Here is a 27,500-nt window from a genome sequence, read left to right on the forward strand (position 1 = left end):
ACCACTCTTAACCACTACACCATGCTGAGTTTGAGAGGCAGACTCCGCCACAAACAGGATTATGCCGAAGGAATTTTGTCGTTGGCAAGGCAGACCCCACACATACATTGCTAATCAAGGCAACCTGCCATGGGGGCAGTTTGACATGCTCTCAGGTGAGTCCTTTCATCACCCATTACTAGTCAATCAAATAATTGGGTTTCACACTAGTGTTTTGTGCCAACAAACAAAGATGGCACTGGATCAAATACAGATCTCTTCCTCTTGTGCCCACTGCCTGGGACTAATGTTCCACCAGGAGAAGCCCATACATATGAAATGAATGTGCTACAGGAACAAACCGTTCTCGCAAGTGGAAAAACAGAACATCATGGATTTATTTACCAAAAGGCCTGATCTGGCCAGGGCAGGGGGAGGTAGGAATTAAAACAAATCTGATCTACATTTAAAGAGCTCTCAAACCGCTTGAAAAAAATTCCAGTAGTATCACATCAATAGCCAGTGCCCAGAGTTGTCAGGGTTGGGCTCTGAAAGAGGGGTGTACTGTTTTGGCTAGCAGGCTTGGTCAGACAGGGATGGGTCTTGTCCCCTGCCAAACCTTTATGAGGATGCTAGCATGCAAAGGGAGTTACACAGTTGGAGAAAACCATACGTAATGGCAATGCACAATCACCGTGTAATGAAGAGGCATCTGTAAGGCGATTAACCTGCCAGTTTAACAGTCTTTTTACTGTAAGCTATACCATCCACAGCAATTGTTGTAAGTGCCAAAATTCCAGAGTAACAAATATAAAGTAATAACAATCTTATCCTTAATGATATGGCTATGGGAACCAGCGTGGTGTAGTGGTTGAGAACGGTGGTTTGGAGCGGTGGACTCTAATCTGGAGAACCAGGTTTGATTCCCCACTCCTCATGAGTGGCAGACGCTAATCTGGTGAACTGGATTGGTTTCTCCACTCTTCCACATGAAGCCAGCTGGGAGACCTTGGGCTAGTCACAGTTCTCTTAGAGCTCTCTCAGGCCCACCTACCTCACAAGGTGTCTGTTGTGGGGAGGAGAAGGGAAGGTGGTTGTGAGCCGGTTTGAGTCTCCCTTAAGTGGTAGAGAAAGTCGGCATATAAAAATCAACTCTTCTTCTATGTGTAATTGTTGTGATTCCCAAAGTTCAAAATAACATAGCTTATACATAACACAACAATTGCTGTGGATGATACATTGATAACTAGTGTGGATGGTATAGCTTACAGTAAAAAGCTTGTTAAACTGGCAAATTAAAAACCTCTGTGAGGAGCCTGATCCAGGATCTCCTCCCCTAGTCATTATAGGATGAAAAACCCACTCACTCGATACAACCTTGGCTTCCTAATTTTTTTTGTCAGGCCTTCTGCAAGATGACTGCAGTTTTAGTTTTTGTTAGCTATATTCGCTTTCTGAGCACGGCCATTTTTGGGGCCAGTATTGGAGGAAGAGCAGTAGGAAATGACTGGCGATTTGGCACAGGTGAGTTTAAGGGCAGAGGCCAAAGCACTGCAGACTGGAAGGCGGGCGCAACTAGGGTTGCCAGCTCCAGGTTGGGAAATACCTGGAGATTTTTGGGGTGGAGTCTGAGGAGAGTGGGGTTTGTGGAGGGGAGGGACTTCAATGCCATAGAGTCCAATTGCCAAAGCAGCCCTTTTCTCCAGGGGAACTGATCTCTATTGGCTGGAGATCAGTTGTAATAGCAGATCTCCAGCCACCACCTGGAGGTTGGCAACCCTAGGCACAACAGACACATGTAGGAATGAAGCAAAAGCAAAGCCCCCTGTTAGCACCACACCCTTCCACCCCTTTCCTTCTCAGCATTCATGCGCTGAGCAGGCACTCTCCAGAAGGGCTTCCATTTGCATCAGAAACACTTGTGGCATAATAAAAAGGTCTCTGAGCATGTGTAGAATGCAGGACTTAAACTAAGCGGGAGCTGATATCTTGAACTCTGGACTCAGGACAGAATGTGTAACAAAGTAATACAGAAAAGTGAATTTCCTTTCCTTAAAACATGAAAATAAAAAAGGAATTATTGATCCAAGTGTGTGCAGACACTAAGGTCTCATCTCCAACTATAACAAAACATTATCACTTGTTAACTTAGGGTTGCCAGCACCCCACCCCCCCGGCCACTGGCAGGGGATGGTGAGGGGTAGGGTTGCCAGATGCAGGTTGGAAAACTCCTGGCGATTTGGGGAAAGAACCTGGGGAGGACAGAGACCTCAGTGGGGTACAATGCCATAGAGTCCACCCTCCAAAGCATCCGTTTTCTCCAGAGGAACTCATCTCTGTAGTCTGGAGATGAGTTGCAATTGGTCCTACCTGGAGGATGGCAACCCTATTTTTACCGCATCCTTCCTCAGAAGAGCTCAGGTTGTGGTACATAGTTCTCTCTATCTCCACCCCCCTCCACAACCCTGTGAGGGAGGTTAGGCTGAGAGTGACTCTGACCCACAAGGCCCCACAGTCTCTGGCTGCCTCTCAAACTACTACACCATATTGGCTGTTACCCTACTTGGGGTGGGGGGGAAGCCTGTCATGTCAGAAGACACATCTTCCAGGCAGGTTTAAGCCCCAGTACTTCTCTTCTTGCCCTGACCTGGATGGCCCAGGTTAGCCTGATATTGCTAGATCTCCGAAGCCAAGCAGGGTCAGCCCTGGCTAGTATAAGGTTGTTGCCATAAGTTGTCTGCGACTTGAGGGCACTTTACACACAAACACACTTCTCGTCTTAGGAATGAAGCACCAAGAGGGGGAGGGGGGAGGGGAACGCAAGCTCAGTAAAGGAAATGACTAGTAACAAAAGAGGCATATAGTTCTGAATGTAACAATTGCTCAAAATATTGTCGAAGGCTTTCACGGTGAGAGTTCATTGGTTCTTGTAGGTTATCCGGGCTGTGTGACCGTGGTCTTGGGATTTTCTTTCCTGATGTTTCGCCAGCAGCTGTGGCCGGCATCTTCAGAGGAGTCACACTGAAGGACACTGTCTCTGTGTCAAGTGTGTAGGAAGAGTAATCTATAGTCAGAAAGGGGTTGGGTTTGAGCTGAATCATTGTCCTGCAAAAAGTATCAAAGGTAATGTGCTGACCATTGTCCTGTAAGTATCCAGATAATGTGCTAATGAGGGTGTGGTATGTTAATATGGAACCATTGTACCCTAAAGTGATCTGTTAATGTGGGAAATCCAAAGCTAATCCGCATGGCTATTGTGGACTGTAGTCTTTGTTAGTCTGGAAATTTTCAGGACAGGAAGCCAAGCCTTATTCATTCTTAAACTCTCTTCTTTTCTGTTAAAGATGTGCTGATGTTTATGAATTTCAATGGCTTCTCTGTGCAATCTGACAAAATAGTTGGTAGCATTGTCCAGTCTTTCAGTGTCTTGGAATAAGACCCTGTGTCCTGTTTGTGTCAGTCCATGTTCAGCCACTGCTGATTTCTCGGGTTGGCCAAGTCTGCAGTATCTTTCATGTTCTTTTATCCTTGTTTGTATGCTGCGTTTTGTGGTCCCGATGTAAACTTGTCCACAACTGCAAGGTATACAATATACTCCTGTAGAGGTGAGGGGGTCTCTTTTGTCTTTTGCTGATCGTAGCATCTGTTGTATTTTCTTGGTGGGTTTAAACACTGTTTTTAGGTTATGTTTTTTCAAAAGTTTCTCCATCCTATCAGTGACTCCTTTAATAAATGGCAAGAATACCTTTCCTATGGGAGACTGTTTTTCCTGAGTTTTCTGTTTTTTGTTTGGTTTAATGGCCCTTCTGATTTCATTCTTGGAATGGCCGTTTGCTAGCAGTCACTGATAGGATGGAGAAACAGGGTCTTATTCCAAGACACTGAAAGACTGGACAATTCTACCAACTATTTTGTCAGATTGCACAGAGAAGCCATTGGAATTCATAAACATCAGTACAACTTTAACAGAAGAGTTTAAGAATGAATAAAGCTTGGCTTCCTGTCCTGAAAACCTCCAGACTAACAAAGACTACAGTCCACAATAGCCATGCGGATTAGCCTTGGATTTCACACATTAACAGATCACTTTAGGATACAATGGTTCCATATTAACATACCACACCCTCATTAGCACATTATCTGGATACTTACCGGACAATGGTTAGCACATTACCTTTGATACTTTTTGCAGGACAATGACTCAGCTCAAACCCAACCCCTTTCTGACTATATATTACTCTTCCTACACCCTTGACACTGAGAGACACTGACCTTCAGCGTGACTCCTCTGAAGATGCCTGCCACAGCTGCTGGCGAAACGTCAGGAAAGAAAATCCCAAGACCACGGTTACACAGCCCGGATAACCTACAAGAACCAAGTAACAATTGCTCATTTACAGAGTTTATTTTAAGAAATGTACAAAGAAAACATCACATGAACTTACAGAATGAAGCCTTTTCTCATCACAGAATGTTACATATGTACAAACAATGGAGGCAGATTTATACATAGCAGAGTCCTTTTTCCACAGCTGCTCACATGTAAACGCAGCTGGACACGGTGTCTCAAGTAACACACCTCCTGGATGGAGCCTTGCCGGGCAGATGCTGAAGACTGAGGGGCACCAACTGACCACTGGAAAGCCCCCAATCCCTCCACTTGCAAGGAAAAGCGTCCCCAACAAGAGAGCAGTGGCTAACACCCCCAAAACACCCCCTGAAAAGCCCCCCCCCCCCGAAAGAATTAAATGCTTGCTGCTGGGGGGGGATTGTCAGAAATCACCTTTAGCAGGGAGAAAGATGAACTTGATGGGAACAACGAACAAAACAGCAGAAGCGGCATTCCCCCACCCCCAAGGCATATGCAGCATAGAATCAGTTCGGACAAGGACACATGTGATTTCTGATTATTACTGAAGTGAATCTGGGGCAAAAAGAGTTCTCCAGAACATTCTCCTACCTGGGATTCGCTTGCACAAATAAAAATTAAAACTTTTTAAAAATCTATTTTAAAAACAACACCACACCACACAGATTCTTGTAAGGTTGGGTGTGAGGGTTTTGGAAGGGATCACCATCCAAAACCTATATTCAGAACCTGAGGATGGCCCAGCAACATGAACAGGCGCCCTGATCCTGTCCATGCCGTCCGTGTGCAGAAAGTTTCCTGCAAGCTGATTTGCTAAGCTGGGAGCACACAAACCAGCTGTGTGTGTTGGGGAGGGACCCCCATCCATCAGTGGAGTAATAAATGCACTATCTTGTAAGGGAATCCTGTCAGAGTTCCTCATATGCTCCAAGCTTTGCACAAAACTTGGTGTGCGTGTGGAGTTGGTGCATTTTTTTCTGTTTGGCAGAGTGAGTGTGGCCTGCCTCCCATCGTTGCTGCACAAACAGCGTGTCTGCCTCCAAATTGATCACCTGACTTCCTCTTCCTCTACGCTCATCTCTCAATGCTTCAACAGGCTACTTAAAAAAAAAAAAAACACTTATCAAACAACTTGCAAGTGTGTTTTAGTGAGGGGTTGCTTGATGCCTTATTATTAATAAAAATCAGGTTTTTAAAACGGGAAACCCTGCTGTGGAGAAGAGCAGAGGAGGCTTTGTGGCGTTCCAAGGACCAGCCATTCGGCCACAGGTTTCTGCTCGAAACTCACAACTGGTTTTCCCTGAGCTTGAAGGTCTGTTCATCCAACCCAAATGGGCTCAGTGTGTTTCCAGCTCTAAAGATGTATGTCTATACCCACCCGCTCATTATTTCAGGAAGGGGCTCAGTTCATCAAAATTTGGGTTCCTAGTGGTGCCCTCAGATATTTGCTGGTTCTGGTGAAATTGCTCAGAAATCCTTAATTCATTTTAGAGTGGAAATTCCAGTTCCAGATCCAGTGCAAAATGAGCACCTGTATGCAAATGAGTATTTAGATGTAAGTTGATTATAGCTTTGGCTACAATCTTCAAGGCAGCTGTTAAATAATGAGCTACGGATAGGGTAACAGCCTTATCTTTACCTGAGAGCAAATATATTAAATGATAATCATGTGAACATACTAGAAAGTGTGAGATCAATGGAGTAGAAATTATCAGGCTTTCTGTAGGCATGGGGAGGCAACCATTTCCAGAATATGTGCAAAAAGTATATAAAAATATGCTAGTGGAAGAAGAATAAAAGTTTTCTCACACAAAAAATGCAGACTTCCTGTTCTGGGGAAATTGCATCTTCAAATAGCTATACTCCTGGAGATTTGGGGATGGAGCCTGGGGTGGACAAGGAACTCAGTGGGGTACACTTCATTTATTTTATTCCATTTATACCCCACCTTCCCCCAGCCAAGCCAGGCTCAGGGCGGCTTCCAACAATAATTTACAATACAATTACAGTACAAATATCAAATTAAAACATTAAATGCCAGAGTCCACCCTTCAAAGCATCTATTTTCTCCAGGGGAACTGATCTCTGTAGTCTGGACATGAGCTGTAATTTTGCGGGATCCCCAGGTCCCACCTGGAGGCTGCTGGCATCCCTACAGCAGAGAGGTGTTCCAGGAGACTGCAGCTCTCAGGGCTCCAGAACAACCCATCGGGATTGTGCACACTCCAAATTCATACCCATGTATAGACTGGCAGGGAGACCAGCAGGGGGAAAGGCAAAAGACTTCACTTTTCTGGACTGTAGGGGTCAGAATGCAGCCTGTCTAGAAGCCTGAACTCCAGCTGTCCAGATGTGCCCTAAAAAGGAAAAGAGCAACGTAGCAATCACAGAAAAAGCACAACCCACAATCTTAGTTTCTTGTGGAGTTGAAAATCAAGTCAGAGAAGTTCCAAAGCTGACAGTAAAGCCCTGAGAACAGATCTTGCTCTTTTTTTCTTTGTAAAGAAACTATGCATACAATAAATAGTTAAGACTTATTTGCACTTTGAATTCCTTTCAAGTGCTCAAAGAGAAAAGGCTGGGTTCATAAGACATTGCAGATTTTTGTTCACAAAACGGAACTGTTATTTCAATATTATTCCACTCCTTGCCTTCACAGACTGGAAAGAATCTCTAGCCCAAAGTGGTTACTGTTTGTTATTAGGAAATAATAACAAACAAAATAAAAATAATTTTAGGAACTCAGCTGGAAAGCGCTAGAACCAGTACAGAAAGCAATTTTCATTGCTAATGACTTTAAGACATGCATTTGAGGAAGAGGAGGAGACAACAGCTCAAGATGCCAGCTTTCACCCAGTCTGAACATTTCATGGGCCTGACACATACAACTGGTTAAGTGTATATTCCACATTTTCACAACTGCGATTGCACCACAAAGCTCAAGCAACTGGATGGGCACAGGATTCAGCCTCCTTCCAGGCGTTACTTTCATTTCTAATGCAGCAAATTTCTTGTCCTTAAGGATGCCTGATAGTCTGATCAGATCTCAAAAGCCTTGTATGTCCTTCTACATGTGCTGAGCAGGATTCCCAAAGATACCAAAGTAAGGGTGTGGTGCTCTGAGAAGCTCTTTTCTTCTCTTACAACAAGCAGAATGAATTACATAAAATATACAGCCATGGGCTGTAGAATCAAACTCTTCTTAATGCAGAATTACATTTTTTAGCAGCGAGTATACACAGCTCTCATTCAGCTCCTCCAAGGTGGCCTGCCAGTCCAGCCCACGCGACCCCAAGCTGGCTGCGCTGAAATGGGGAAGGCTTCCATCTCCTGCCATCCCTCCCCTCTCCCCACCCCCACATCACTCCACCTTCAACATTTATTTCCAGTAGGGAAAACTGGCATGGGAACCATCCTTGGAACATACTACATTAGATGTCACAGCAATAGGGGTCATTCACATTTACCTCCTAAGGAAAAAAAATATCTTGGCACATTGTGGTATCTTTGAAAAATTAGAATCCAGAAGTGGCTCGCCTTCCAAAGTTGAGATATTGAACTGAGTACCTGAAATCTGAGCAGGTGGTTAGCTCACTCAGACACAAGGTATGGAATGGTCCTTGTGTGAGAGACACAGACGCAAGAGAAGTCTTTCAGGGTCACGCAGCGAGTGATTGTCAGCCAAGAACACTCTGCTTTATACAAATGACTCTTTGACACCACGTTTGGTGGCCTCTCTCTCTTTTGTTTTGCTGGGATCATCCTCTTTCCCTTCCCCGGGATCATCCTCTTTCCCTTCCCCGGGATCATCCTTCTTTGCACTGGGGTCAGTCTTTGGATCAGCAACTAACCCAAGGCTGAGAGGTGGGGCTGATTCTGATGACGCTTCAGTTTCCGCCTGAGTTGCCAAAGGCCCGTACATTAAATTCATATTATCTGCAATCAGCCCTTCTTTCTCTGGGGCGCCTTCTGCCAGCGTGGCCTCATCTTGGCTGTGCCGATACAGATAAGAGGCCTGTTTCACTGATCGCTTTAAGAGATGTCGTCGGAACGCCCGTTGGATTTTGATGGCACACACTTCCTCATGCTTCCTTTTCAGTGTTGTAGTGATGGGTTCATAGGAAACTTTGGAGGGATTGGCAGCCATAAATTTCTCCTCCATGGACTCCTTCAGGGCATCCATTTCCCCAGAGTCCCCCAATACTTCTTTGGTAAGGGCAAAGAGGATGTCCAAACAATGGATCTTATCCCCAGGAACCATGGGCAAGTCTAAAGTGACCAACTTGATCTTGTTCGGTTTAGCAATTCGCAGCGGCTCTTGCAAGGTATCTGCAAAGTCAGAGAGGATGCTGTACTCAATGAACTGTGTGGCATCGGGGTCAAACTTCTCCCAAGTTTCATAGAACATTTCAAAGTCATCTTCACATAGCGGCTCACTGCTCTCTTCTGTGGCTACGTTGAAGTTCTCCAGGATGATGGCAATATACATGTTGACCACTATCAAGAAGGAGATGATGATGTAGCTGCAGAAGAAGGCAATGCCGATGGTGGTGTTGCCACAGTCACCCCTGACCGAACTGCCAGGGTGTTCTAGGTGAGGATCGCAGTCTGGGGGCCCCCTGTTCAAGATGGGGTTCAATAAGCCATCCCAGCCGGCTGAGGTGGTGATCATGAAGAGGCAGATGATGCTGTTGCCAAAAGTCTCAAAGTTGAACATGTCGTCAATTCCGGATTCCTTCTTCACATAGGCAAAATTGGACATCCCAAAAATGGAATAGATGAACATGACCAGGAAAAGAAGCAGGCCGATATTAAAGAGGGCCGGCAGGGACATCATCAGGGCAAAGAGGAGGGTCCGGATGCCCTTCGCCCCCTTGATCAGCCGGAGAACACGCCCAATTCTAGCCAAGCGAATGACCCTGAAGAGCGTGGGGGACACAAAGTACTTCTCAATGATGTCTGAGAGAACAAGTCCTGAAAGGCAAGGAGAAAGAAGTTATTATTCTCCCCCAGGTGAGAAAGTGACCCGATGGGTTTGCCTCTCTAGGGGAGGACAAAGGGATGCAGGGCATGCAAGCCCGCGTCTGGTAAACAGAACAGAGCAGATGGGCACAAGGGGAGAGAACTCTAGTGCTAGACAGATCATTCTGCGCTTCCAGGATCATGTGGGATGCACAGAAGGAAATGACAACTGAAGAGTCATAGGGGGGAAAGGGAATACAAATAACACTCAGAAACAAATGCAATGAACAGGTATAGCAAGATGAGAAGCTCCCAAGCCAAGACGAAGGAGCTGGAGTGTCTCATAGTAGATGGGCCTAGAGATACAAGTGGGCATTTTTGGAACTCGGTGGATTGGGAAGACTCGGGGGGCATCAGGGTTATTCTGAATATACACTGTATTGGAAGGAGAGAGATTTGAAGGAAAGAGTGATTATGTGGTTTCAATGATTCTCAGTTCATGGAGGAACAGTGGCTATTAACCATGATGGCAAAATGGAACTTCCATGTTCAGAGGCTGCATACCTGTGAAAATATAAGCTGCAGGGGCAACAGCAGGGGATTCTGGTCAGTCATTGCCAATTCTGACCCCATGTAAAGTTAGGATTTTTTTTTGTCCCAAAGTTTATCCTAACTTTATCTGAGCCTCATTTGCCTTATTGTCAGCCACCCACAGTTTGGAGAGATCTTTTTGGGGCTCTTCATAATGTGCACTGATTTTTACCATCCTGAATAATCTGGATTCATCTGCAAACCTGTCTTCCCACCCTTCTTACTAAACTTCAGGATGGTGTTTTAGCTTATCCTGGGCTGGCTTTTCAGGGACAGCCCCCTATTCCATTTGGTGAGGGCTTTTGTCAAAAGCTTCTTTGTCAAAAGCTCACCCTTATCTATATGCTTATTAGCACTATCTGAAGGCTCCACAAGGTTGGTGAGGAAAGGCTTTCCTTTGTATAATCTACACTGATTCTCCCACAGTCAGACCTTTTTCTCTATGGTTGTTTATACATGGGTACTTTTCACTCATGTTTGCCCCCGGTCTGTCTTGGTTGTTCCTTGGAGTTATGCATCAGTTTTCCGTCCATTAGAGATGACCTCACTGCCAGCACTCACAAATCCCAGGACTTCCCGTTCCTCTATTAACCTGATTCTTCCATCTCCCCTACGCTCAGCCCGGATGAAATCCCCGTGAAAGCGTAGGTCACGGAAGCTTGGTATTTCCCAACTCAAATCTGGCAATCCTACCCAAGCCATTTTCGAGAGCTTAAATGGCTGACTAAAAAGCTATAAAATGGTGCCATGTCCACATGGCAGACTCCAGAACACGGTGTCATCTAGTTTGGCCATTAAATTTATATTACTTCCAGTTCCAGTGCAAAAAGAGCGCCTGTATGCAGATGAGCATCTAGGCACAAATTGGTTATAACTTTCGGTGAATTAAGTAATAAACTGTAGATAAAATAACAGCCTTATCTTTACCAGACAGCAGATACATTAAATGATAATTGTGAGAACAAACAGGAAAGTATGAAATCAATGGAGTGATAGACGACAATCTTAAAGAAGAATATAAATCACAATTGTATATAAAAAATGGGTGTTTCTGTCTGCCTTTCCACATAGACAAACTCTCTGATCGATTGGACTGTCTTAGAATCTGTCATTAATTCATTGAGAAGTAAGGCATTATGTCTGGCCAAGAAGAAAAGTCTTCAAAAGGTTGGAATAATTATGAATTTTAGATAAGATATATTCTATCTAAGCTTTACATATTGCTTATTTTACCCCCTTGACTCTCCTCTCAATTTCCCTTTGACTAAACCCTTCATTGTTTTGGAAGTTTCCTCTTCTGAAACATGGCCATTTACCTCAATGCTGGACTTAGTATTATCATGGCCCTTCAACAGCACTTCAGACCAAGTCCAGGGTCACCTCCCTATTGTTGGTTCCATGACTGATTGTTCCAAGGCAAAGCCATTTACAGCATCCAGAAATGTCATCTTGTTTGTCATGGCCCAAGCATGCATTTATCCAACCAAGGAGAGGGTAGTTGAAATGAATTATTATTACAACATTTCCTGCTCTGTCAGCCCCTCTTATTTCTTTCTCCATTTCAAGATCTCCCACAGAATTCTGGTTAGATGGGAGGGGGAGTATGTCCCTAGTATTTAGTTATCATCCAGGCTCTGTATCTCCACCCATAGCGACTCTGTGAAGTAGTTTATTCCTCTTACATTTTTATTTTAGCTTACTGGCCTCTGTGACTTCTTTGGTATACAAAACAACACCACTCCAAATACATCCTTCTCTGTCTTTCTTATATAGCTCATACTCAGGGTGACTTTCCAATGACTTTCCTCATCCAACAAGGTTTTTGAAATGTCCACTGTATCTATGGTTTAATTTTACACCAAGCACTTCCATCTCTCCCATCAAAGCTCTCCATCCTGATTACAGAGGTGGATGGAGGCCGAATGTGCAAATTCAGGCAAATGTGCAAGGGAGGCGTTGGGGCCCTGTGTGCTTGGTCATGAGCAGGGCAGGACCAGCATGCTCGTTATCATATCCCCTCTCGGTGTTGTCCTTGTACACAGGTATGTGTCCTGGTCCCAGAGAGGGTGCCTACAGTTGGATTTTAGAAACATATCCTCATTTTTTCCCTCACCTATGATGGAGAGAATGACCACAACAAAATCGAAGATGTTCCATCCAATGGTGAAGAAGTAGTACCTCAGGGCGACCATCTTGAGAAAGCACTCAGCTGTGAAGATCACGATGAAAACCATGTTGACTTGGAATAAAATTTTTATTTTGGTTTGGCTCTGGTTGTCTGTTTCCACCATCATCGTCACCATGTTAAGACAAATGAGGATCATGATGACTATATCAAAGGCTTGCTGGGTCACAAAGTCAAAGATCATCCCTTGAAATTTGTTCTTTAATAATGTGGAAGGTACAGGTGGGTGAATGAGAGAAACACAAGTATGGCACAAGACACAGAGATAAAGACAAACAAGGGAAGAACAGAGAAGGGGGGAAAAAGGAGAAAAACCCATAAACAACCTGAAAGGCTGAAAAAGGAAGTCTTACAGGAGAAAAGCCTCCCAGAATTGAGACAAATAGAGTATGACTATCAACAGCCAGATAGTTGCTGTGCTAGGGACCCACTAGACGAGGCACAGAAAAACCTGTTTTCAGATTTCCAAGCTGCCTATTTTGCTAAATCGGAGCCACATAGGGTTGCCAAGTCTGAGCTGGGAAATTCCTGGCAATTTGAGGGTGGAACCTGGGGCGGGTGAGGTTTCAGGAAAGGAGGGACCTCAGCAGGTTACAATGCCATACAGTCCACCCTGCAGACCATGTGACCAAATGGTGGTTCTGCCTTTGGCCAACCTGCCGGAGAAAGGAAGTTTTTCCTTTGCTCAGTTGAGGGGGAAGCCTGGGGAGTTGGACACACGTTGTGTGGCAGGTCCCCTAAGGGGTGTGCTAGGTTCCATCCAGGGAGATATCCCCATGTGGAAGTCGCCTTGTTCTACGTCTGCTAGCTAGAGGGAGGACCAAGGATTTCCATACACCCGGAAGCGCCACATTGTGACAGTCTGCTTTGGTTTGAGTGGTAAAGCAGCTCGTAAGTGACGTAATCGTGTCACATGCCACTGTGCACACACAATCCCCGCCTCAGCTCCACCCCAAAAACCTCCCACTGGAGGAGAGGGGGGACCTGGCAATTGTCCACCAATCCAAGTGACCTGGCAACCCTAAGGCCAGACCCATTTTCAATGTAGAAGAAGAAGAAGACACCCTGTGAGGTAGGTGAGGATGAGAGAGCTCTAACAGAGCTGTGACTTGGCCAAGGTCACCCAGCTGGTTTCGTGTGTAGGACTGGGGAAACAAATCCAGTTCACCAGATTAGCCTCCGCCACTCATGTGGAGTGGGGAATCAAACCTGGTTCTCCAGAGCAGACTCCACCGCTCCAAACCACCGCTCTTAACCACTACAACACGCTGGCACTACACCACACATTGTACCCCTCTGCAGTCCCTCCCCTTCCCAAATGCCACCCTCCCCAAGCTGACCCCCAACTCTAGGAATTTTCCTGCCTGGAGTTGCCAACCCTATGTGAAAGTGAGGGTTGGGGACAACAGATGCAGTTCCAATTCTAGCCCACCACCCTTCATACACACAGCCTTTGATTGCTTGCATAGCATTCTTGAAACACGATTTCCGTATATCAATAATGCCACCACTTTGCAAACAGAAATTACTCATGATTAAAGATTTGACAGCCCCCTTGCATATAACTGAGACACGTCCTTCAGCGCACACTGGACACAGAGGCACTTTCCATGCAGGGATAGGATTTTGTGGTTTCCCCACTGCTGGTGCAGAATCAGTTGGGCTTCCACATGGCAGATGCCCTGAGGTTTCCCTGTCTCCAGTTCCCCAATAATGGCCACCCGCCTCCTCTGGGCCACCAGGACTTTTTCATTAAAAACAACAACTCAGAACTATAATATTGTTATATCAATGTAATGTTTTCCCAATATGTGTGCCAGATTCTCTGAATACCCAGCTTTCACTTTGAAAAGTGGGGTAGAATGCCATAGAGCTCACCCTCCAAAGCATCTATTTTCTCCAAGGGAACTGACATCTGTATTATGGAAATGAGCTGTGAGTTTGGGCGATTCCCAGGTCCCACCTGGAGGCTGGCGTCCCTACCAAGTATTCCCCCCCCCCTCTTTCACCTCCAAAGGGCATACCTGGGGCCTAGGAATGGGCTTCACCGGCTTTTTCGAGCCCAGCTTCTTCATGGCGTTGTAGTATTTCTTTTGTTCCTCTGTCATGAAGATGTCCTTTCCTCCAAAGTAAAAAGGGAATGGCTCTTATTAGACCTGGGAGGAACTCTTCACATAGTGATACCCAAGATCCATGTAAGGATTCCAGAACCGTCTCCTCGTTGACTGGCACTCACATCCTTATTTATTTATTGGACTTATATCCTGCCCTCCCTCCCGGCCTTCAAGGCTTAATTTGAGCCATGGGCACTGTCTTTTAATTTCCATACCTCGAGTCCTGGGATATGTCCAGTGATAGTAAAGAAGAATGCTTCTGAGCATGTGCTGAACACACTTCCCTTACCACTGTGCAGGCACTGGCTGGAGGGGTGGGGGTGGGAGGCACAACTTTAAAGTCAGCAAGTGTTGTTTCCCAGGCAGGCGGGAGCCTTGACCCTCAGGCCCTCTATTCTGCACATGCTCAACAGATCTCTCTTGCGTCGCCTGCTCCAGTGCAGAGACCAGGCCCTACTCTGACCTTATGTCCCCAAGGCAATACATGCTATGGGAAGATGCCACCCCCTCTGGTCTTAGCAGGTGGGGGGTGACTCCCACGGTGGCAGCCGAGAGACACTTATCTTTTTCTTCTGCTGGTTGAAATTGTCGATAATGACACCGATAAACAGATTGAGGGTGAAGAACGCACCAAAGATGATGAAGATGACAAAATAGAGATACATGTAGAGGTTTACTTCATACTTGGGCTGTTGTTCCACCTGGGAAGGCAGAGCAGAGGTTGAGAAGACACTTTCTCTCAGGGCTGGTTCTCCGGCCAAGCCACCCAAGCAATTGAGGAAAATGACAGTTCACCAATGGCGCTCAGCGCGCTCCCTGCCATCTGTGGCATTCAGCTCACTACCTGCACTGCTCCTTGCTGGGTCCAAGCCAAGGTGACCGCCATTTGGGCCCAGGAAGGATTGGGGGCACCGTACTTGGGCAACAACCAGCCTTGCGGGCAGTTAACCCCCTCCCCAAGCAGGCCAGACCTGGTTGGTCCTCCAAGAGGTCTGTAAGGTAGGACAAGGGGTTGACCTATCCAAATTACCTCACGGGAATCAACAGCGGCATACATGATGTCCATCCAGCCTTTGAATGTGGCCTGCAAAGGGGAACACAGAAGAACAGATTCATTCACAGGTGGGCTGGAATCCGGGAAGAGGGCACTGAGTCCCTGAACACACACAGAAAATGAATGAAGATATTCTTATGCCAATAAAGGCTACTTGACTTGACTTGACTGAAGATACTGGAAACTTCCTTCACACCAGTCAGGTGAAATATTTCGAGGAAATAAAATAGGAAGGGTGGGTTGTGCTGGGGAAAGAGCCAACCATGGGTACTGACTTTGGACCAGTCACTTAGGGGTTTTATATCCAAAGGGGATACTCAAAGAGAGAACTGAATGCTGTCCTTTTCCCTGAATTATCTAGACAGATTTCTCCCAGCCCAATTCTTTTTGGCCTGAGACCAAGCTAAAAGTACTTGTAATGAGAGGACACCTCTGTGGAGATAAAGTACAGAGGAGCAGGGTTCAGCTCCCTTCACCTGATCATGATGTTAAAATTAAATTCCTACCCTGTGCTTTATATATGAATGAGACAGAAATGTGAACAACATGATATGTCTATTTTGGTCATGACACCGAGAGAGAAAAGGACACAATGGAAGCATTTCGGGAGTTCCTTGTCTCCATGGTGAGATTTTCTTAAAAAGGCATATTAAATGTAGAAGATTCACTCTGAAAATTTCAAAGTGACTTTCCACCACCACTGTGAAGGGTTAAATGCTTCCATTAAATGGCGCCCATGGTATTAACATGTGGTACTTACCATGCCCCAAAGAATCTGAATAATTTTTTTATTGGATTCCCTGATGTGGTAAATACCTCATCACTGTGGGTAATGGTGTGTGCATGCACACATTCTGAAGGAAGGTTCACCATGTGGGAATGGAAGAGGGGACAATTACTCCATCTCAGACTTTCTGGGAGGAATGTCCTCAGAAAAGGACTTTAAGCATATGGGGGGGATGCTCCTATGGAGAACAGAGATGGGGTGGGAGGGAAGCAGGCATACTTACCACCTGCAGAAGAGAGAGGTAGCCAAAGCCCACATTGTCAAAGTTGACTTTTACATTGACCCAGCGGATCTCATTGGTGTAGTTAAGGGCCAGGCAGTCGGTCTTGTTGTTCACTACACTGATGTCAAAGAGCTCATCGGTGGTGGTGTTGATGCACCGGTAATACTTCCCTGCAAAGAGGTTGACCCCCATAATGCTAAAGATGAGCCAGAAGATCAAGCAGACCAAGAGGACATTCATGATAGATGGGATGGCCCCCAGAAGGGCATTCACGACTACCTGGGGCCCAGAAAAGAGATCAGTCAGGATTTAAGTGTTCAGGTCTGAAATTAAACATTCATATGTAAAAATTCTCAAATTAGGTTTGTTTTAGTCTACAAATGGCAGCAAGCTTGGGCATCAGCTTGCTAAATTCCAGAGATTGTACATGCTGCAGTAGCTGTAACTGGAAAAAAATTCAGGGGGCACCAAAGTCTACAGGGTTTTATTTGTTTATTTAAAGCATGTTTATGCCACTTTTCCATCCAATCAGGGTCCACCAGGCAATACACATAAAAACAATAAAGCATTAAAAAAATTAAAAACACTGTTAAAATTATAAAATTCAATGAAAAACACATAAACAAATAACACTAGAAGGGGGGCCAGTAACCATTATTTGGCATATGCTAGATGAAATCAAAAGTCTTCACCTCCTGGTGAAAGACACCAATAGAACAAGACAGATGAATTTTGGTGCCACACAGAGAAAGCCCTTCCTTGGGCCACCACACATCTAGCCTCGGTGTGGGCAATCAAAGCAGGACCTCCGAGGAGAGAATCAGAGTTGGAAGGGACCATGAGGGTCATCTAGACCAACCCCCTGCGCAATGCTGGAAATTAACAACTACCTCCCCCCACATGCCCAGTGACCCCAACCCTCCCCCCGCCATGCAGGATCTCACAATCAAAGCACTCCCGACAGATGGCCATCCAGCCTCTGCTTAAAGACCTCCAAAGACGGCGACTCCACCACCCTCCGAGGCAGCACATTCCACCATCGAACAGCCCTCACCGTCAGAAAGTTCTTCCTCATGTTTAGGTGGAATAGCTTTTCTATTAGTTTAAATCCATTACTCCGTGTCCTAGTCTCTGGAGCAACAGAGAACAAGCTAGTTCCCTCATCAACATGACATCCCTTCAGATATTTAAACATGGCTAACATGTCACCCCTTAAACTTCTCTTCTCCAGACTAAACAAACCCAGCTCCTTAAGTCTCTCCTCATAGGGCATAGATTCCAGACCTTTGACTGTAGAAGTTCTCATAGGCAACGCGTGGTTGGTGGGCACGCCCAGATCACAAGAGCGTTGATTATGACAGCTCTCTGCAACCTTACCTCTGGAAGGCTCCTGGTCGAAGTTCACTTTGGATACTGGTCATGTAGTACTGTGAATGATTCAAAGTCCTTGCCTAAGCTAATCCTTTTACCAGAGAGTGTTTCCCTCTCTCACATGGGAAGCGCTGCTCCTCCCAGGGGCAAGGTTTCTCCCCTTTTGAGTACATCAATTTTATGTTACACTTATATGGGAAGATGCAGTTTATTTCATAAGTGCCATAATCAAATAGTTCTTGCTTTAGTGGTTTTGTTTTGAAAAGTAGTTGGCACTCAGCATGCGTTTTGAATTGTCAAGTATAGGAAGGGGACAGCCTCTGAGCTTCTGTCCTGCCCCCCAATCTTCCGTCCTGTTTTGTTTTTGGGTGTGTTTGCCTTCCGCAGCAAGCCCCAGTAGTCTTTTGTTTGTGCCGCTCACTGTCCCCAACGACACTCTGTACATGCACAGAGACACAGTCTCTTTGCACTCCTTTTGTTGCTCTCACCCCCGTTCCTTCTCCTATAGGAACCTTTCACGCTTGCTTGCAATTAAACACGACACCTAAGGAAAAACTTTATTTTGGAAATTCTTGTTTTAATTTGGAAAGGTATCAAATTGAGTTTTGTTTTACTACTACAATTGTGGCTGCCTTACCATATGGCACTCTGTACATGCTCATGGGCACCATGCCTCTGTCATGTTCAGCCAACCGGCAACACAAGTTTTTTTTAAATCTGCCTTTTTCTATTTTGGAAAGCTATTGTCAAGTTTGTGCACTTTGTTCTTCTTGATGATTGTTTTTACTTGTCTTAAGTGCTCTTTTTTTTTACCATAGACTATTGCTTGAATTTTTCTTTGTTTGTTTCTTGTTTTCTCTCCCTTTTAGGTACACCTTTGTTTTAACTTCACATATGCTGGGGTTCCCCTAAAGGACCCCTCAGTAATCTTGCTTTCTCTCCTCTAGCAGTGTGTGAGAGAGACACCTTTTCCAACTTGTTTTACAATATGTATATTGCCTTAATTAGTTATATCAATGTATATTTGTAAAGAAAAGCAACCTTGCTCTTCTTTTGATCACCAAACTTTGGTTCATTCTGTGGCCTTCTATGTCTTCAATGTCTTGATATCAAACGGGAGCTGATGACCAGCTCTCTCACAAACCATTCCCGTGAGAAACCATTCCCATTTCCCATGAGAAGCCACTTCACTTCGGGGGGGGGGGGGGGAAGGTGTGGAGACCGGAGGCATTGCCACCTCCACTTCAAAGCACCTCCATTTCAAAGCCTTCCTATTGTAAATCAGCTATCTGTTCTTTTGGTGACAATCCTGTTAGAAGCCTGACATCTCAAAAGCTTGAAGGAGCCCAGATGTTTTGTATTGCTGCAGAGATGCAAATACATCTGTAACTTCAAAAGGCCTAGAGGTGTCATGCCAAATATCTTACAAGTTTATTGCGTCCCCAACATCTCATTGGGCGGAATGGCCATCACCCAATGAGATGGGAGAGATAAATATGAACTCTGTTCTAATCAAAATCATGAAGCTTGGGAGGGAGGTCATGTCTCCAAGCGATCATCATCTGGCAACCATGAAGGGCTGACACTCTGCGTGTTAGGACCAGAACTGGGTCTTGGTAACTATAAATCAACTAAAACCTTGCATTTGTTACTCTCTTGGAAACTTTGCCTATTTTGCCTGAAACTTAAAGAACTACTGTGAAGTTAGAGATTGCTAAGATTTCTTGTTTTTATGCTATCTGCCTCACAAACAATTTCCTTTCTGTAACGAGCACATTTTATTAAATAAACTTATAGACTTTATATTGAAGTCTGAGAAACCTTTTTTGGGTCTCAGGGCTAAATCCAAGTGTCTGAGTGTGTGTGTGTGTGTGAGAAACCACCTACCCTAGTGTTTTGTGGCAATAAGCCTCCCCCTGGCAGAAGCTCTACTCTGCAGGGATGGTTTTTGCTTGTTTTTGACTTTTGGGAAACTGGCTGGGGAAGAGTAGCTCTCAGCTCATCCCTGGGAAAGCCAGCCTTTTGGAATTGAGAGCTGGTGGTGAAATACCTGTACTACGCTCAAAGGGGGAATCCTGGGGCACAGTAAGGAATTTGGGTTTCCTTAGGGAAACATTTAGTGACTTTGAACTACAGAGGAATCGGCCTGCTGGAGAGCAGACCGAGTCTCCTCGACAAGGTAGCAGAGTCTACCCGCATTGTGCTTTAGGGAGAGTCCTGAAGCCCAGTGGGGGGTTTGGCAACTTTTGACCCAAGGAGGAACCGGTTTGCTGGAGGGCAGGCCGGACCTCCTTGACAATATTGCCTTGATTAGTTATGTCCACCTGCTTTAGGCTGCCTAGTTCTGTGCCCTATCCTGCCAACTGTAACTGGTTCAAGTGGGACCCTGTGCTAACATTCATATCCAGGGCTCCCCTTGTAACAACCTCCAGGTCACACCTGAACACCCCCAAAGAAGACATCTATCAACTGATCCCGCTACCGCTGCCTCAGCTACTCCCGCCAAGGGGGGGGGGTGATCTTCCATGTACTTTCATTATGTAATAAAAACTGCAAGGGACTGCCCCTTGAGTCACTGATAATGCCCCTGTATATGTGTCCCAAGCATTTCAAACATTTGGTACACAATGAGATATCCAGCTATGCCATGGAATTCCATACAATTCTACTGACCAGCCTATTGCAGAATGCGCCAATCACACTCTAAAAACGGTTCTACAAAAACAATTAAAAAGGATGAAATGTGGGACCCCACATCATAAGTGGATACAATCACAACTTAACATAGTTTTGTTTACTCTTAATCATTTGACTGTTAATTTTGAGAATTTTACACCTGTTGAACGTCCCTCTTCCTGGGAACTGCCTCAACCATTGGTCTTTTATAAACAATTGCCTAACCCTGTCTGGCATAGTCCTGCCCCTTTAACTACGTGGGGACGAGGATATGCTGCTGTGCTTATTCCTACAGGTCTGCTTTGGGTCCCGTCCTGGTGTGTGAAACCAGCACAAGATGGCATGGCATCAGGCCCTACAAAGCAGCACAGCCAGTGACCTGGGGGGATGTGAAGACTCTTACCAACGTCAGGGTCGTGAAGTTACAAACTCCAGAAAATTTAGTGGCTGCTGTGTTTGCTCAGCTCACTGTTAATTCAATGACTATCTTGTGTATTATATTGATAGGAAGTCAAGGGGTTCAAGCCGTCAGTCTTGCCGATCGCCTACAATTTAATATCTGGGAATGTATTTAATGTAGTTAATATATTTAATGTATCCCACTTTTGCTTGTTTGAACATAATGATTAACACATGCTTTTGAGCACCTGCCTTATATAAGCATCCTGGAAACATTGGTAAATGAATCTGATATTCAATATTCTACCCTAGCTAATTGGGGAACACCTACTTATAAACTCCCCGCAGATGCTTGGTCTTTATATATTCCTTTTGTTGCCTCACATGAAAACATTTCCTGTGTTCACATGATAAATTGTACCTCCTCTAAGGTTTCTGGAGGATGTGTCCATCTTAAGCAAGCTTCATGGAACTGTTCTAAACCTCAAAAGGTATCTTTTAACTATGTCCATATTCCTTTGCCATCCAGATGGTTTTTTTTTTACATGTGGACAGCGAACCTTTAATTATGCTCCTGCCAATCTATCAGCAGTACAATGTAGTCTAGCCGATTTTCCATTTTACTTTCTGATAAAAATAATTTTAGCACTCAAAAGACAAAACGGGAATCACAAATATTAGATGCGCAATGTGACTCTAATGTTCATCTTTTGTCTCAAGCTGAATATGTCGCTCTTGCCACCTCATTGGTAGGTGTGCCTGGTTTAACTGTTTACAATCATCATCAAATCTCAGCCATTGTGTGACCTTCTGCTGTTTTCTACAATGTATACCTACTTTATTCCAGCAAGGCAAGCAGTTATTTTTTCCTGCTCAACAGGTCCTCTGCCTGACCAGGGACCACCTTCCATATGCATATAAATTGCTTTCGCAATATAAAAAAGAAAAAGGTAAGATGTAGAAGTTCTCATAGGCAACGCGTGGTTGGTGGGCACGCCCAGATCACAAGAGCGTTGATTATGACAGCTCTCTGCAACCTTACCTCTGGAAGGCTCCTGGTCAAAGTCCACTTTGGATACTGGTCACGTAGTACTGTGAATGATTAAAAGTCCTTGCCTAAGCTAATCCTTTTACCAGAGAGTGTTTTTCCGTAAACTCTGTCGTAAGAATAGAATACCTCATCGTCTTGTTGTTCATTAACTTTGGTGCTCATTGTCTGATGCTTAATAAAACTGGGAGATCTGCTCGATATATGGCAGAGCAATCTTCGGCAAATCAAGACAGCGTTGCATCTTCCCTTCATTTGACCATTCTGGTCACTCTCCTCTGGACACGATCCAGTTTGTCAACATCCTTTTTAAATTGTGGAGGCCAAAACTGGACACAGTATTCCAAGTAAGGTCTGACCAATGCAGAATGCAGTGGCAGTATTACTTCCCTTGATCTAGACACAATACTCCTATTGAAGCAGCCCAGAATTGCATTGGCCTTCTTAGCCGCCATATCACACTGTTGACTCATGTTCAGTTTGTGATCCACTAAGACTCCCAGATCTCTTTCACGTGTACTGTTGTCAAGCCAACTATCTTCCATCCTGTACCTGTGCCTTATGTTATTTCTGCCTAGGTGAAGTACTTTACACTTCTCCCTATTGAAATCCATTTTATTGCTTATGGCCCAGCTCTCCAGTCTATCGAGGTCATTCTGAACTCTGACCCTACCCTCCATGGTATTAACTACCCCTCCTAACTTGGTGTCATCTACAAATTTGATTAGCATTCTCTCTATTCCATCATCCAAGTCATTTATAAAAATATTAAATAGTACCGGTCCCAGGACAGACCCCTGTGGTACCCCACTGGTCACTCCTCTCCAGGATGAAGTTGTGCCATTAATGAGCACCCTTTGGGTTCGGTTGGTCAACCAATTCCCAATCCACCTAACAGTAGCAGTGTCCAGCCCACATTTTATTAGCTTTGTTTCAAGAAGATCATGGGAGAATTTATCAAAGGCTTTACTGAAATCAAGGTATACTACATCTACAGCATCCCTTCATCTACCATACTTGTCACTCTTTCAAAAAAAATATGATTAGTTTGGCATGACCTGTTTTTGAGAAACCCGTGTTGACTCTCAGTGATCATGGCCTTTCTTTCTAAGTGCTTATAGACTGTCTGTTTAATTATCTGCTCTAGTATTTTACCTGGTATTGATGTCAGGCTGACTGGGCGATAATTGTTTGGGATTTCTTTTTCCCCCTTTTTAAAGATGGGGACCACATTTGCTTCATTTGACCAGATTGAATGAGTAGGCTTGTATGGGAGAAGGCGGTCCTTACATTATGTTGGTCCCAGGCAGTACAGGGCTTTAAAGTTAAGTACCAGCACCCTGAAATAAGCCTGGAAGCAAACTGGAAGCCAGTATAGGTGGAACAAGACTGGAATGATATAGTCCCTATGATCCCCTTCTGTCAACACTCTGACCGCAGCGTTTTGTACCAACTGTAGCTTCTGGACAGTCTTTAAGGGCTGTCCCATGTAGAGTGAATTGCAGTAATCTGGTTTAGATGTTACAGGGGCATGCACCACCATGAATAGATTTTTTCTGCCCAGGAAGAGCTGCTGCTGCCTCACCAGCCAAAGCTGCTGAAAGGCAGTTTTGAGAAACTGTTTTCAGTATCGACACAAGGAATAATGAAAGAGCATAATACTGCATCTAAATCTCACAAAGGTAGGGATTATGGGACCCAGAGTATTGTTTTGGGCTTGGATCAGGATATCTGGCTTCAAACACTCCTATGCCAAGGAAGCTCAATGAATCTCCTGGGAAGGATAAAATCAGAGAACCTGGGGAGTGGGAAATACAATTGTGGCAAATGGATGGCCCAAAAACATGTTTTCCAGAACCCCATGGGGCACGGTCCTGGCTTCTTAAAATTCACACTGCTCACAAGAAAAATCCAAGGGTATCTTGCCAAACCTACCCTCATGCCTTCAAATCTGGATAAGGCCCGAAGAGGTCTCAGTGCACGGAGCGTCCTGAGGGATTTGATGGCTCCCAGCTCGGAATAGCCCATCCAGTTTGCGGTCAAGCTGATTAGAGATACCTGGTGAAGAAACCAGAGTACTTAGTGGCAAATCAGACCATGATGCAAAGAGAAGGGCTGGTGTGCCTCACATTCTCCCACTGAGGCAGCTAGCTCATTCTGACCCACCTCGTTGTGTCCCAGATTCTGGTTCGAGTCATTAACCATGCCCTAGACAGAACACATCTTTTATTTAACTAACCCATATTTTGGGATCAGTGTTTGAGAGGAAGGCATAAAAATCCCTCACCAAATGAAAATAGTGAGCAGTAGAGGTGTGCAAAAAAAAATATTTCTGGTAAATTTCGGGTTCGGGTTTATTGGTCTCATTTTTTTTTCAGGTAAACTGAAATAGGCCGAATATTCATACTGGTAAATGGGTATTCATCTTTATTTCTGGGCTTCCCCAAAAACAATTGAGTCCAATATAGTCTATGGGATTTCTTTTCGAGGCCCACGGGGGGGTGTTGAGGTGGAGGCACCACATTTGCAGCATAGCTGCAAGGAACTCTCCTTAGATGGACATCGAAGTTTGGTGAAATTTGGGACAGGGAGTCCAATTTTATGGGCCTGCAAAAGGATTGCCCCCATCCTCCAGGCATTTGTGAGAGCCAAGCTGTCAATCGGTTTTCAGGTTTAGAAGGTCAGCATTACCAAGAACTGGCAGAAAGAGCCAACTGGCAGGCTGGGGCCTCTGAATCTGGGGGCTCCGTTCATATCTGGGTCACTTTTCATGATGTCCATGCAAATTAGCTTCCAAACTGAGAAAAACAGCGTAAATGCAAAAAAAAAAAAAAGGCAAAGAAAACATTTCTTTCAGTGACAAATGACATCCTGTGAACAATCCTTCAATATAGACATAAAAATCTGATTTCAAGAGATGGTCACGGTGCAGGTAAACGAAGCCACTACACAGGGCAACTTCAGTTTGAGAGCAGGTTTTCATGGGGGGGTGTGAAATCGCAGCAAGCCAAAGTCTCGACCAAGGTGGCTCTTCTGAAGGAGATTGCTCATCCATGTGGGTGAGGGAGTCTTTTTCAGAAGCCCAATCAGCAGCTGTTGAAGCTGGTGTTTTTAACTGAAGGGTATATCCCTTTGGAAGGCACTGCCTGAGTCTTGTCTTTTAAATGACCCTTCTGCTATGGAGATTAGTCTTCTGTTGAGTGATGGACCTAGAAAGTTGGTCAGACCAAGTTGGTTCCAATTACATGATCCCTACCTCAAAAGCGCCCGAACTATGGGGTCCTGGGAGGACACAACGTCCCCTCCCAAACAAAACCAGTCAAAGACAGAAAATGGGAGAAGGCACAGAGCCATGCATCTGAGCAAAGGTGAATAGCCGAGATCCGATATAGCCGAATATCTATTTGGCTATTCAGGAATCGCCTATCCGGCTTTGTTCAGCTTCCTGTTTTTAGTATTCGGCTGAAATAAAAACCTGAAAAAGCTGAAACGGCTATTTTTGGTTTTATTTTCAGTTCAGGGTTACTGATATGCACAGCCCTAGTGAGCAGCATTTAGCGTAATGCCATAAGGTACTCCTCTGCAAAACAAAACACAGCTTACATCAACAATGAGGAAGTCCAACCAGCACCAGGCATTGGTGAAGTAGACTTTGAACCCATACGCCACCCATTTCAGTAGCATCTCGAACACAAAGATATAGGAGAAGACCTTGTCAGCATACTCCAGAATGGTGCGGATCGTCTGTCGCCGCTCAATATAGATGTCTTCAAAAGCCTGAAAGCAGAAGAGGGATGGAAGGAAGTACATCTCAACAGCAATTTATCATCTTTGCTGAGGATTGGTCTTCCGCTTCTTTTGAGGTACCCTCTATAGTTTGGGTGTAGCCGAAATCACGAGCCCTTGGGCACAGACCAAGGCGCAAGAGCCAAAGGGCTCTTTACCCTTTGGCTCTTAGTGCATGGCTGTCACAAGACAAGCCAGTCAGTGAGTCCATCAGCTAAATTTTGGGCAGGTTCTGTTTGTTTGCTTGTCTACTGGTTTATTTATATGGTAAGTGGCTTTGGCTCCCACCAGGGAGAAAAGCAGAGTACAAAAGTAGAAGTGACTGAGGCAGATCCATGTATATAAACTAGGGTTGTGCAAAAAAACATTTTTCAGTAAATTTCAGGTTTGGGTTTATTGGGCCCGATTTTTTTCAGTAAACCCAAAATAAGCAGAATACCCACACCGGTAAATTTCAATATTTGGCTTATTTTTGGGTTTCCCCAAAAATTCGGGCCCATTATAGTCTATGGGAATTTTTTCAAAGCTCCCGGGGGGAGGGGCATTTTTGGAAGTAGAGTCCCCAAATTTGCAAGGGACTCTCCTTAGATGAGCAGCTGACAAAAACTAATGTTCTTCGGACTGAAGAAGCCTGTTCCACTGAGGAACCGCTCTAACTGTTAGAACATTCTTCTTAATGTCTAGATGGAAACTCTAGTCCCAGAGTGGCAGAGCAATTTTAAATTATTGCCTTTCTTCCTGAAAAAAGCTGCCAAGAAGTAACACCTACTAGAGCCCCGCTGCTCAGGAGGATCATGAAGATGATGAAGGTTTCAAACCAGTTGTGCTCCACTATTGTGAAACATGTCTTCCGAAGATTCCACCACTTCTTTCCCTTTTCCGTTTTGATGTCAACGTAGAGGCAAGGGCACCGCTTAACGCAGGCTGCAGTGGGGAAATAGACAGAAGAAGAAGAAGAGTTGGTTTTTATACCCTGCTTTTTCTCTACCTTTAGGAGTCTCAAAGCGGTTTACAATCACCTTCCATTCCCCTTCCCACAACAGGCACCTTGTGAGGTAGGTGGGGCTGGGAGAGAACTGTGACTAGCCCAAGGTCACCCAGCTGGTTTCATGTGTAGGAGTGGGGAATCAAACCCGGTTCTCCAAATTAGAGTCCACTGCTCTTAACCACTACGCTCCAGGGCAACAGTAGCTACACAGCTTCACTGGACACTTCTTGGAATTCCTGCCACCTTGGCCTGGAAGCCACATCTCCCCAGTCCCAGATGGGAGCGCAAGTGGCACGCGTACAGGCACATTACTTTTTCATGTGCTCTGGGGTTGAGCCTTGACACCAAAATCAGGCTCTGGGATTGAGGCCTGGAGAGTTGTGGCCTACTCAAGGCCTCCCTGCAAGTTGCCTGCCCCGGACTTGCTGTCCAGTCAACCGACCTTCGGTAAAGCATTCCTGTGGCCCATCGCTCTCTGCAGCCTCCTCAGCCATGACTTCCTCCTCCACAGGGTCAGGAGGCTTGTAATCCACTGTGCTGCAAATAGACGACTCAGTCCCATCTGACAGCGTCTTCTGAAGATGACAAAGGAAGAGGAAAACAAGACCAGTTCAGAAGCAGGAAGCCATGCCCCCCCATGGGTTCATTGGGAGCATGAAGACTTGCTGGCAGTGACTCACTGTTGGAAAGCTGGAATCCAGACCCTGAATTTGTCAAGCTGTCACTAGATCGATGTGTCCTCCAAAAGCTAAACTTTTCAGAACCTCATTATATAAGTCCCAGGCTGTCTGCCACAGCACAGTATTGTGCCGTGAGATGAAAATAAAGCAGACAAGGGGCTGTTCTTAGTAAGGAGGAGCCACTACAGCATAAGGAGGCTCATGCAGAGATTCAACAGGCAGCTTCTTCAGGGGGAAAGTGATTTTACATTGGGAACTATTAAATGATCCCAAAGCAGAGAGGCAGCA

General features: G+C 45.1%; 1 protein-coding gene across 1 annotated transcript in view; it reads right to left on the reverse strand.

Moving 5' to 3' along the window:
* Positions 1-8,045: 8,045 nt before the first annotated feature.
* Positions 8,046-27,500, reverse strand: part of SCN4A (sodium voltage-gated channel alpha subunit 4) — a 123,691-nt gene continuing 104,236 nt past the window's right edge. Inside the window, exons 17-26 of the mRNA XM_056863972.1 lie at positions 26,975-27,107; positions 26,314-26,468; positions 25,362-25,535; positions 23,694-23,816; positions 16,265-16,543; positions 15,231-15,284; positions 14,764-14,901; positions 14,111-14,215; positions 12,015-12,285; positions 8,046-9,322 (exon numbers count right to left, since the gene is read on the reverse strand). Coding sequence (XP_056719950.1) covers positions 8,046-9,322; positions 12,015-12,285; positions 14,111-14,215; positions 14,764-14,901; positions 15,231-15,284; positions 16,265-16,543; positions 23,694-23,816; positions 25,362-25,535; positions 26,314-26,468; positions 26,975-27,107 — 2,709 coding nt within the window. The remainder of the gene's footprint in view (positions 9,323-12,014; positions 12,286-14,110; positions 14,216-14,763; positions 14,902-15,230; positions 15,285-16,264; positions 16,544-23,693; positions 23,817-25,361; positions 25,536-26,313; positions 26,469-26,974; positions 27,108-27,500) is intronic.

Source organism: Euleptes europaea, chromosome 18 (assembly GCF_029931775.1).
Source record: "Euleptes europaea isolate rEulEur1 chromosome 18, rEulEur1.hap1, whole genome shotgun sequence".
Lineage (NCBI taxonomy): Eukaryota > Metazoa > Chordata > Lepidosauria > Squamata > Sphaerodactylidae > Euleptes > Euleptes europaea.